The sequence below is a fragment of the Struthio camelus genome, chromosome W (assembly GCF_040807025.1).
Source record: "Struthio camelus isolate bStrCam1 chromosome W, bStrCam1.hap1, whole genome shotgun sequence".
NCBI classification, from domain to species: Eukaryota; Metazoa; Chordata; class Aves; order Struthioniformes; family Struthionidae; genus Struthio; species Struthio camelus.
The window spans coordinates 24,439,888-24,452,885 of NC_090981.1; the positions used below are offsets into that span (position 1 = coordinate 24,439,888).

The 12,998-nt window shown below is 47.5% G+C and overlaps 1 protein-coding gene across 1 annotated transcript; it reads left to right on the forward strand.

Moving 5' to 3' along the window:
* Positions 1-1,996: 1,996 nt before the first annotated feature.
* TICAM2 (TIR domain containing adaptor molecule 2) lies at positions 1,997-2,593 on the forward strand. Its single transcript, XM_068925930.1, has one exon. It carries the CDS (start codon positions 1,997-1,999, stop codon positions 2,591-2,593), a length of 597 nt encoding a protein of 198 aa, XP_068782031.1.
* Positions 2,594-12,998: the final 10,405 nt, after the last annotated feature.

The following is a 12,998-nucleotide window of genomic DNA, read 5'->3' on the forward strand; positions in this document are numbered from 1 at the left end:
TGGGTCAAATCAACTCAATTAAAAATTTCCAAAATAGCCCCTGGGCTTTCAGACACATTCGTCTTTTGTCAATTACCATTGTAAAATAATTCAGTCATTGTCATAAATCTTTTAGTTTTTGTAGTGCTTTATCAAGCACTATAACCGTTTACAAAAAGGTAAGTCTATAGTCGATGGCCGTGACTACTTAAAAACTGCTTGAATTCCCACTGCTTGATGAGAAAAATTTTAATGGAAGTGTGCTACTCTCCTGGGCCAATTTTTTTTTTTTTGAATAGCAACACAGAAAGAGCCAATGATATTGTGCTAACATAAACATTCAGCCACGTACCCTTAGGAGAAACTACATGTGGAAAAGACTGGGGGAAAAAATGACTGCCCGTTGTTGTTTCTTGTGTTTATTTATAGTCTAGATCTTGCATGTCATGACGGATTTGTTAATCTCTCAACTGTTTTCTTTGGTACGTGAGCAGTGTGACTGCGCTAAGGTCAGAACAATCACTTTATGTTTAAGCAAGATTTACTAATGTTGGTATGTGCCTGTATGGTGGCATATCTTTTCTGAAATGCTCAAAGATAAAGTTGCTTGTCTTGTCCAGTTCAAAATGAAAACTTAGCTACTTTTTTATGTTATAGTACAAAAAGAATGTGCAAAATGGTCTGATTCCTTATTCTTCAGTGTTTGTTATTCTTATTTCCTAATTTTAAAAAGATTAACGTTACCAGTTTTTTTCCCGATGTCATGTCAAACCGTAGGCTTGAAAAGCCTAATAAAACATATAATGAAAATATTAGCTGTATTGGATTGATCGCTAATTATCTTCAATAATTATTGAGTTTAGTTGCAGATTGTATTTAGAAAAGGAAGTGTTCCCTACTTTATATGCTTGAGTGCAACTTTTAAAAACTCATTATGAAATGTTACACTGAAAAGAAGGGAGGAGGATGCAGAAGCATCCTTCCATATACATTGGTTCTCTTAATGAGAACGTGACTGTCCTTTTCAGACTAATATGACACAAATACTTTCCTCACCCTAAACAGTTTTTTCCTGGTATTCAATATTTTTCTTTCTTTCTTAATGTTATTGTTCCTGTTCATGGGCGTTGGATCACCCTAAATTTGCAATACTTTGTTTTTCTCCCTGTAGCCCTGATCTGAGGCAATTTCTTTGACTTCCTTAATCACTGCTCTTTTCCTATCACAGGCCACATGCATAATATTTCTTTTTATCACGTAAGCTTACTCCAGTTACCACTTAAATGAGCTAGCATCTTTTCCCTGCTTTAGGTCTGATCCCACTTCTGCCATATGGCTGCACATGTCTCTTCAGCTCATTTATGGAACACATTTTGAACTTCAATAAAGCATATGTTTATTCGTGGTATTTATACAAATACTTTATATTTGATTGATCATAGTTATGTTCTGCATTTTGCAGGATTTGGTATATTTTGGCCACATCCATTAAAAGAGTATCAATACATTGTACAGCATACTATGCAGTATATTGACTTTGCTTTTTCTTTTTGAGTCATCACTTTGGTGTTGCCTTTTTGGTTTGGAGGTATACGTCATTCTCCAGATGTACTCTTACGAGAGAGTTGTACTTGCATGCTCTTTGTGCGTAAAGCTAAAAATCGTGTGTTTGGGTTTTGGCAGGTTTTGTTAGTGCGGTGTCTTAATTACTAGTTTCTATAAAAGGACGTATCAGCTTTTCTCTCAGCGTTTCTGCTTTCTTTCATTAGCATGAATAATAGCTTCCTCCAGTCAAACTGGTTTGTGTTATTTCAAAAATGACAAGAAATTTTTTTGCATTGTCCTAAGATTTAGTGTCTTTTTTGCTTTCTCTTTTTTTTTTTACTTTTATTTTTTAGAATGGAAAAACAAATGTTAATCGTGTCAGCAAATCATTTTTGGATGTGTGTTTGTCATAATGGGCAGTACTAACTCCAAACCAAATCTTTCACCAGATAGCGACAAAAAGGCTAAGAATATGAGTACAGGTCAGAGAGATTCCGAGCAAGTTAATGAATTATGTGGCCTCTCTGCTGAAATCAGGGAGCCTGCAAGCGGATCTCCAGGAGTTTGCAGCGGTAATGAGAATATTGAGGGTGTTTTCTATAAGTTTGTGATTCTGCATGCTGAGAATGATGTAGATGAAGCCATCCGGATCCAGAACCTGCTGCAGAACAAATTTTGTATTAAACCTGGAATAATCTTTGCTGAGATGCCTTGTGGTAAACATATCTTGGAAAATTTAAGTGATGCTGTGAATGGCTCAGCATGGACTATTATACTACTGACAGAAAATTTCCTGAACGGTCCTTGGTGTGAGTTTCAGTCTTACACCTGCCTTGTCAATGCTCTTAACAAACGGCATAAATACAACTCTGTGATACCTGTGAGGCCGCTGAATAACCCGCTTCCCCGGGAGAAGACTCCTTTTGCCTTGCAGGCTATTAATGCCCTGGAAGAAGACAGTCCTGGCTTTGCAAAACAAGTGGAGAGAATTTTCCAGGAGTCTACATACAGGCAACAGCGAGAGATATGGAGGAGGGAAAGGATGAAAGAGAAACTAGAGCCCTTGTGATGGTGGGAAAAGCTGTGTAAAGACAGGTGATGATTAGAATAAAGCAGAAGTGATGTTCTTTCCCTTACTCTGTTAAGGAAGAGAAACTCTTCTTTTGACAAAACTAATGATAAACTTCTCTGAGAAGGCATGTTAATTAAGTACTGGGGGACACATGCTGCATATCAAGACAACTGTCACTGTGCCTGCTTAGAGGCACAAGATGCTACTTTCCACCACCCTTAACTGTTTTTGTCTTTATTTTTTGAGCTCTGCCAGGCATGTATCATCTTCCGTTAAGAGGGTACAGCTCTTCACATCTTGTGGCTGATACTGAAAAATATAAGTAAATGAGGAATACTTGTCATTATTATGAAACCAATATATTATGAAAGGCCCTCTATGAAATATGCTGCTACTTTAAGAAATGGACACTTAAATGTGTAGACATTTTACTTTTGTTACACTTTGTTTTTATATAGCAAACACTTTGTGATGCATCCTGAATGTTTTGTCTAACAAGGCCTTGTAGCTCCTTTTGACTAAGCTCCTTTTGACTAAGCTTGGTTCGTTACAGTCTTTAAGGGGAAAACGTTAAGTGTACCAGAATAATGTGGGAGACTGCATCTTCAAGATAAGTGTTTTATGCATTTCAAATCCTAGTTCTTCAATGTATTTGAACAGATTTAAGATAGATCTTCACTGCTTTTTTTTTTTTCCTCCTGTACTGCATAGAACTACTGCCTATGATTCAATAAGCCACTTGCATAAGATTTAAGTATAACTTTGTATTGCTGATGTGGAATGAAATTGCTAAAAGAGCAATGGAAACCTTTGTCTTTTCCAGTGGAAATGAAATTAAAATGTGGTAGTTTATTATTTTCGGAATGATTGAAAGGTGCCAATTCTGAAAGTGAGGGCAGTCAGCTCTGAGCAAAACAGTTTGTTCTTTGCTGAAATGAAAGGCTGGTGAGTGGGGCTTTGGTGTCTGGACCAAAGTCAGTCCCATATTCACGAGTCAGCTGACATCGTGGCTCTGCCACTTCTTCCTTGCTGAGTGATTTTGGACGCATCCTGTCTCTGTTCCCTATTTTGTAAATAAGGAGTATAGGAGGTACATATCTCTGCCTCAACGATGAGGCAGAAGGTAAGGGAAAAGAGAGTGGGAGAAGGTTAAAAGAAATGGATGGAGGTGCAGTCGTTTTAGGGCTGTTATGTGGCTAAACCCTTCTGAAAAGGCAGACCAGTCCCCTCGGGCTTGGAGCGCACCTCAGCTGCCCAGAGCCTCCTGTTGTTGAGCTCCCAAGTTGGTGTGTCGTAGCTACTTACTTTTTCCACCTCTATAAAACCTGTTCTTTTGGCTGCTCCCAGAAACTGGGGAAGCACCAGCTGCTTGGCTGTGAGATTGCCCACGCTCACAGGTAATATCCTACTAGGCAGCTCTCGGGCAGTATTTGAGGGTTAAAGTCCCCCAGTCACTTACGCTTAAGTGTTGTTTTCTTTCCATAGCCATTTCAGCCCAAGAGTACTCCCGACGCATGTTACTGCCTGCCTGTGCTGCTGCACGCTGTCTGCATGAGCGATGCAGACAGCTATCTCATATGCTGGTGCCTACAAATAAAAATTACCATCTTGTTTTCATGCAGAAATTTGTACCTTGTCACTACTGATTCCCTATCCAGCCTCATTTGCGGAGACCTTTACCTTTCCCGCAGCCTGCCGGGTACTTGCTGTGGCTCACAGCCTGTCATCCTGCCAGGTTTTATCTGGATGCGCGGTGCACTCTCCAGCTGGCTGACAGGCGCCTGACAATTAAGGGAAAGTCCGTCTGGGAGTTGCGGGCTCCGACCAAAGGCGACTCGCGTTATCTGTTTCAGGCTGAATCCTGCACTGCTCCCGGCTCGGCTGTGCCTCTCGCAGCCGGCTGTGGTCCTGCCGCTGGGGCTGTGCACCAGGACCCCAGAGGTCCCGCGGCGGAGCGCAGTGCTTCAAAGGGTACACGGGGATACTGTGGCGAAGGGAGGAAAATTGTGTCCTGTGCTAAAAAAAAGCCTCGGGAATGCTTATGTCATGCCGTTGCAAGCTGCCCCTGCTCGTGTGCTTGAGGACGTAAGCAGCGTTGCTCTAGACCATCTTTGGCACCACGAGGGAAGAACGGCGAACGAGTTGTGAGCGATACTGCACTACCAACCTAAATGTATGGAATTGCATTTAAAGCTGAATTTCCTTTCTCCAGGAGAAGCTGGAGCGTTGTTGCCATGGCTATAGTGTTTGTGAAGGAGACTCTCGTGTGGATCTTGAAGCGCTCTGCAGCCAGCAGCATCTGCGCTACTGCTTGGGCCCGTGCAAAGGGTTCTGCTTTCTCTGCAGCAAAGGGAGAGAAGCAGGTACAGATTGCAGACGTTCCCTGCGTTACAACAACAGCATTTGAAGCAGCTCTGCCTAGTTAACGTTTGAAAATCGGATGTGCCCGAATAGAAGAGGAAGGATGGAGCGAAGGCTGCATCCTACGTAGCCCTCGTTTTCTGCGGGTCTGCCCGCGTTATGGGGCAGCTCAAGCGAGGCTTGGCCTTTCAGGGTGCCTCGATGCCAAAAGAAGCACATCTGAAAAACAGGGCCACTCTCTGAGATTCGTTTGAGACATCCCATCCCCCTCCGCCAGCAAGTTAAAACCTTGCTTAAAAACCTCTAAAAGTTCAGCAGTAACCTCTATGCCTTGCCACTTTCATCTGTTAGAGAAGGACAGTGCTCCTTATGTCACAGAAGTATAATAAGGCTACCTATATTTTATTTAAGAAGTCTTCTCGCATTGCATTACACAATAGGAATGGCATTACCCAAGGGGAAATAGAGCTGAAACACTTCGTATGCCTAATGGTGTGTTTGGTTTTTCTCTGCGGTAGGTTATTAGTGACGTTTTTAAGTTTTCCTTTGGTTTGCCTGAAGGCCTTTAAGGACTTCCACCAAAAAAACAACAGCAGCAGCAACAACAAGCAGAGACTTAACTGGAATAAGCCCTCGTCTGTTTTTTTCCCCTCTCTTCAATGTTCTTCAGTGTACATTCCTCCTGCAAAATTTCTGGCACGTGTGTCAGATGCTTCCTAATCAAATTGGCATGTGGCGAATGCGAAGTGTTCTGGCTGCTACTGAAGGCTGCGCTGCGCTCGTCTCCTGCGGAAAGGGCAGGGTGAAAGCAGGAGCTTTTCTTCTTCTCGGAAAAATCATCCTTCTCATTCTGTGGAACTAATAAAAGTTTTAAAAAAAAGAAAAAAAAAAAGAAAGAAAGAAAAGGAAACAATGAAATAAGGCTGTTCTCCCTTCCCACACCTGTTCATCAGATTTCGGTGCTGGACGGTTTGTCCTAGGTCTCTGGGTGATACCTAAGGAAAGGCCAATGGCTGAGTACCCAAGGTACTCGGGGCATAAATCCAAGAGATTTTTAAGTCTTAAATAAGCTAAGGCAATCCGTGGAGAACAGGTTTAATAAGCTCAGCGCAGTTTGCATCAGAAAGCAAGCAAACAGCTCCGACCTGCTCTGACTAAATCTGCTGAGGAGTCGGCGAGAGAAACCCTTAGCCAAGTGTGTTTTAGTGATCCCAATTGCAGAAAAAATGGAGGAGATGCTCGCACACTGCAGCAATGGGATAAGTAACCGAGATAAAAAGGAAACCGGTTACGTACAGGTCTCTTGTTAGACCTGCTCAGAAATCCAAAATCCCTGGGTGAGAGGCAGGCGGTGAAGAGCCTTCAGGGGAGCCCTCGGGCAGGGCAGGGGTGAAGGGCACGGGGGTGGGGGCAGGCCCCGGTGATGGCCCCGCTTGGCCACTGCTCGGAGAGGAGAAGAATCACTGCTAAAACGACACAGGTCTTTTTTAACACAAAACCACCAGACAGACAGGGACACCGCTGCATACGGGAAGTGAGAGACTCAGTATCGGAGCCTTGTGTTATTTAAAAAAACAAAAAAACCGCCTCTCTCCTAACCTAGAGTTAAGCCAGGGCTGCAAATAATTTTTCTACTCGTTTTCTTCAGGGGCAGCAATCAGAGGCAGATGACCAGAAAGGTCTCTGCCCGCCGTCTAAGAGGCGGCTGTTCCCAGAGACCTTGGAGCGAGGAGGCCAGACGCCTCGCTTCTGAGCGGTCGCTCGCGTAGATGGCTAAGAAGCGGAAAAGGAGAGCAGAGCGCTCGAGAGCGCGTACGCGCGCGGCCCCCAAAAAACCAGCGGGAGTTCGGTTTCTTTGCGGCGGGCGCCAGCGGTCGCGGCCCGTCCGAGTTGCTGGGCGCTGGGGCTTTCTGCAGGCCGCCGGTGCCGGGCGCAGCTGCGGCTGACTCAAACGCGGGGCCGCTCGGCTCCGAAGCCGAGGAGCGAGAGGCGACGGGCGGCCGGCGCGGGGCCTGGAGGGAGGAGCGCTCCCTGCCGCGTCGGCTCCGGAGTTAACCTCGGCGGTGACGTTGGCGGAGGGGTCGGGACCGGGGCCTGGGAGTTAAACGCGCCCGTTGCCGAGCGTCGCGCCTGGCCTGGCAGGTCTGATTGCAGGTGGACTCCTGTGTTTAGAAAGCAGGGGATGTGAACGTATTTCTTACTCCACCCGCCGTAGAAATGTTGCCGATTTAATGCCCAGGAGTCCGTATGTTTTTATCAACGCTGTCAGGCCTGTCCTTGCCACGGCCTGGGAGCCAAGGAAGGGGGCGGACTGGGAGGGTAAGAGGAAGGGGGTAAAGCGAGGGCAGCGCGGAGACGGCGAGCCGCCTCTCCTGCAGGTTTCGCTTCTGCAACGCCCCAGCGTGGCTGCAGCCTGCGGGGCAGGAGGGGCGGCGGGCGGCGCAAGGGGAAGACCGGGATTTTAACGGAGCAAAAGCTTCGTCAAACCCGTCGCTCGAATGCCAAGCCGCAGCGCGTGCCCAGCTTGCCTCTTTGGGAGAGGGTCCTACCCCAGCAGCGGGCCGTTGGGTCGTGGCGCGGCGGCAGCGTGAACGTCGCCAGCGGTAGCCGGTAACGGCACGGCTGCGGTACAGCAAGCTCATTTTCGATGCCTTTGTCACCTAAGGCTTAGTCAGCTGTCGCCTTAAAACTCTGCTGACGAATTTGAGGGTATTTTGTAAGTGGCAAACGCTGCTGCTTTGGCAGAGAATTTTATTTTGGCGGTTGCTCTTGTTACATTCAAGTTCTGCCATGTTCAAGTCACCAATTCTACTGCTTGAGATGTGCTCGGCAGTCCAGGGCAGCCTCTCCCAAAACGCCAGGTTATTGCCACAGAAGAGGCAACGTATGGGCATACCTGGGCTGTCAGGAAAGTCTTCTGGTTGTACAAATTCAGATGCACGGGTCTTTTACAACACACGCTAAGTATTGCCATGAGAGGAAGACAGTTGGGTTCGTTTCCTTAGAGGGAAACTCAGCTTTCACAAGCTTGGCAAATACTGACCTAGAGGCTAGACGCATACATATCTGCCACCCATTTTAACAGAAATCTGTAAATCTCTGAAAATTGCAAGCTCGGTCAACGTACCCGCATTTAGCCTGTTGAAGTAGCACCAGAGACAGGGAAGAGAGAGGAAAGGAAATATTACAGCACGCACATCAAATACCAGATTAGAGAGGAGAGATGGAGATCAACTAGTTTGAAAACCCAGAATTCCCTTTATGAAGATATTTATATTTTCACCCCTGGGGAGAGTCTGGCCCCGTCCTCTTGACGCCCTCCCTTCAGATATTTACAAACCTCAAGAAGATCCCCCTGAGCCTGTTCTCCCGGCTGAGCAGTCCCCTGCTCTCTCGGCCTCTCCTCGGATGAGAGATGCTCCAGTCCCTTCATCATCTTTGTGGCCTGACCAGTACGATGTTCACAAAGTTGTTAAAATTTTTTTGCTAAGTGATTCTATTGCGTTCTTCCTATTTCCATCTCCGATTTCGTAATACAATTAGAGAAAATTAGTGATTCAAATATTGTTACAGCTTTCAGGGAAACACTTAGGGTAAAGTCCTGGCTCAGCTGACTTCGTTGGAAATGAAATGTCATCCTTACACTTTAGAGCGGACAGAGAGAGATGCTTATTTCCTCTTGAGAAATTAAGTACTTTACAAGAACGGAATTTGTCTGCTTGGTCTGCGTTCGCGCTCAGGCTGCATGCGATTTCTGCCACTAGCTGTAAATTAGCTGCCAAAGGAAAAGAAAAGCTCCCAGCTTGCAGCGGTTCAGGAAAACCTGCAAAAACTTCTGAATTCCTGCAGATTTAAACCTCCGGTCAGCTCATAACTTCTCTTACAAATTTAATACCAATCTGCCCTAAGTTTGTCCACTTACACAACGGCAAAGAATTCAGTTCCTGGTGTTTTACTAACAGGGTAACGCAAACAAGCGTTGCCAGTTAAGAAACTTCACAGTTTGTCTAATTTGCTCACGGTGGGCTTGCATTGGAAGATTTGGGGTTTTAGACCAAAGGCCTACGGTCTGGTTCACTCAGGACACCTTACACTGGCTGGAAGGAGCCGGCAGCGGCAGGTAGGTTGGTCCGGGCAGGGAGGACCTCAGCTAGCGTGACGGCAGAGCAGCCCCCTTACTCCTGATGCAAGCCGCCTCCTTCTGCCGATGATAGCACCGTGCAGGAAAAGCCACAGACTTTCTGGAGGAGGATGTGGGCAAAAGAGGAAGATGAGGCACGCGGCCACCAGTGGCGCAAGCCGCAGTTGTCCCTGAGGGCTATGCTGGCCCGGGGCCCGGGGGCCCTGCGGCCGAGGACTGCAGCCAGCATCGCCCGAGGCAGTGAGCAACCGGGGCGAAAACAAGGGTTGTGAAGAAAGCTCGTGCACTCACACGGCTCGAAAAGGAGGGCGATCAGGTCATATTGCCATGCTTGGAAGAGCCAGCAGTCACATGTAAAGAGGCTGAGCCTATATACACAACTACTTCAGAGGAATACGTGCTGTCTCCCGTACTTGAGCGCGCGTGTCCGTGGCCTGCAGTGTTTGCAGTCGGTCTTGTGAGTCTGCCTGTGCAGTTTAATCAGTCACAAACAGCTGAGGGAGTAGAGGATTTTTTTGTGACACCGCATAGCACGAATGTTATTCAGGCAGCAGCACAAAAAGTGTTGTCTGAGAGCCACCAGCCATAACGATGTGCGTCAATTAGCCAAATGAGAATCTCAGCTAGCCTAATTCTCTCGCCGGGAAGAACGAGGAGCATTTCCTCAGCTCCTCGCTGGCCATGGGGTAGCAGCCAGCCTTTTTGCTGGTGTGGTCCTTCCTAGGCGTTTGGCACGCACACAGCCACCCCGTGCCCATGCTCTTCCCGGGGCGCTGCTACTCCTCTGCCTGGAGGATTTTCCACCACTTGACTACCTCGGCTGCAGGACCCTGTCTGGAGGCACTTCCTTGCGCCTCTACTCTTCCAAGCCCCCTGCAGAGCGAGGAGGGGATGCCGGTGGTGCGAACCCTCGCTCCGGCCCCATGGGATGGGGGTGGAAATGCCCTCGCCGGTTCATTGGGTGCAGAGCTCTCCCACCACGGGCACAGGTGTCACGGTCACTGGGCGCTGACATTTTCCAGGATGGGGCTCTCTGTCGGTCCTCTCGAAGCTCTTCTGCTTTATATAAAAATGCATAAATATTCATGGGTAAGAGAGACTGCTTGTAGCGTCCTTGTCTCGCTAGAGGCATCTGTGCCACGTTTGGGGCTGCCAGAGGCGGAGGCGAGCACCAGCAACCAGCAACTGCTTTGTGCAGCCTGACTTGAGGAGAAAGACAGCTGAAATTCTGCACCCATCCTCCTGTGCCCCCGTGGGACACGGGGAGGCAGGATTTAATGAACGACACCAAATGATACAGCATTTTACAACAGGATCCCTCTCTGCAACCAGAATTTTGACTCTCAGAGTGGTTTCAGTGGCAGTCCTGACCAACTGTCGCACGGGGTCAGACCTAGCGGTCCATCAAGCATCGTGTGGTGACCTATGAATTTTCCTTACATTATCGCCATTTGGAAACAAAATGAACATCTCGTCTTCAATCTGGAATTAAGGTTGTGCATGCAACAGTAAAACATTTGTCTGTGTAACACAGTGCCATATTCGCCAGAGATGTTACCCAGTCACCGAGGGAAGAACCACTCTAAACAGAGCTGTAAGTGTCTGCAAGGTGAATAGTCCCTTAATCCGCAGCGTATGTGACAAATACCTTCTGCTGTCTCCCACGAATAGGTGTGGGAGGACAAGAATATCCTGAGGTGAGAAGTAAGTCATGGCAACATAGATTATTATTCCACTTAACACCATTCCCCATTCACAGCTTTCAAAAAACAAAGAGTCTGTTTGGGGGAAGGATGCCACAAAACCAATCAGCCCTCAAGGCTAACTGGTTTTGTCAATGCTGTGGGCTGACTATTAGTTTGGGGGCACCACCAAAATATCCAGTCTGACACCAGACAAATCACAGGGCGCTTCCCTCCTTCCTCGCGGGAATGACAGCGGATTTTAACACTAGCCACTGAAAGAGCGGAAAGGAAACACTGGGCATCACACGCTGCCAGCAGCGGGTGTTCCCCCTTATTTCTTAGTCCGGCACTGGGCCACTGCAGAAAGGGCAAGAAGTCAGAGGAAATTGTCCCAGGCATCGTGCCTCCGTGCTAGCAGCTGGATTAACTGGCTGTAAATGATTACAGTTGAAGCCTTAAAGAAGGAATTGATATATCTGTTTTTCAGAGTGTTTCAGAGATGCTGGGTCAATATATTTGCCCTTTATGTTTGGGAAGCCGGAGAGAAGTCGGAAAATAATCGTGGTAGAAAAATCCCGGATGTATCCCGACAAGTGGTGGTCAGTCCCTCCCAGGAGCCCGGCACGGCGGAGCAGGTACCGTCGCGGCAGGGCGGTGAGCAAGCGCGAACCACGAAAGCGGCGCGGTGGTCAGCATGGAGCCTCTGCTTTGTAGGTGACCTGTCGTTTGGAGGACGACCAGCGCAGGACTTGCCGCCTACCGCCAGTATCCCCCGGCGCTTCGGCTGGGCTCTTCCCTCTGGCGATGATGGTGGCGCAGCCTGCCGGGGAGCTGCTGCAGGGCCTGGGCACGGCCGGAGACGTCTGAAGGACCTGGCCCACCTTCTCCTGGAGGAAAGGCACTGAAAACGCTAGGGACTGAAGGGAAAAGGTCAGTTAGATGAGCATATGGGTGCTCCTGCTAGCACAGAGCTGTTCCCTGCAGTCTGTTATTTAGATATGATGCGCTTTGCCCAGTCTGGTTTTAAATGACTCTGTCAATGAGCTTCCACAACTTATAAATGATTATTCCAGCTTAACAGAGCCTCCCTACCAGGATATTATTCTTGACGTTAAGCACGCATTTCCCTTTGTTCTTTTTCTTCCCGTTTACTGCTGACTAAATCTTGTAAAATTTGTCAAATAATTCCTCTGCTCCATTCACCTATCTGTAAAATGTTCCCTGTTCTCTTCCCCCCCCCCACTTAGTTCTCATTTAGCATTTATACCTATTTAGGTCTTTTAATCTTTCTTCATAAATTAATACCAGCAGCTCCTTAATCATTTTGATTGCTCTTCTCTAAATCCCCTTCGGTGTGTTTTCATCTTTCCAGCTCTGAGGTTTGCAGAAGGGTAATCAGCAGTCTGTGTGCAGTCTCGCCGGTGCTGTATACAAAGAGACAAACAGCAGCCCAGGCTGTGATATATTGCTACTGCATGTACAACCAAAAATTGCGTCGGGTTCTCTTTTTTGCTACTGGATCGCATTGCAAATTGATGTCCACATTACTGCCCATTCACTCCCATGGGTCTTCTCCAGGACGGTTTCTGTACGGGACTTCCCTGCTTTTGGAGGCTTACGGATAATATATTTGCAGTCATGGAAGTTACATTCCCTTGCTCAGATGTGGCTTTTTTTATGGTGTTTGTCCCTTATGTTTTGTTACAGGAATAAACCAAATGCTAATCGATACCCACGTATATTTATCCTTTTAACGGATCAGAAAACACAGTAGAAAGCAGATGAGCTCCCTTGCAGGTATGGAGCCACCAGGGCCACCTAGAGGGGCGGTAGTCCTCGCGTGTGTTCTAGCTAGCGGCACCTAACGCGGTAACAGTCGTACCACCACGCTGTCCGTCGTGTTAATTGGGACCGTGCTCTGCCCCTTCACCACCCCGGACTGGAAACGTGCAGCAGGAGCGATCGCACCAAGCCTCGCCGGAGACGCGCGGGACCCCCCATAGCGTTTGTCAGGACCAAGTCCGTAGCAAGCCATTTGCGATGTCGGGAGGGTAACGATCAACCCGAACAGCGATGTTGTCTAGAGCCGGAGCTCCCTGTGCTCTGCAAGAATCAGATATTTCTCCCCGAAAATCTTTATTAATGAGACAAATATACTTTGACAGAAGTGTTAAAAAAGTAGCTCGGTTGAAACAGGCTGCACCGAGCAGGGTGG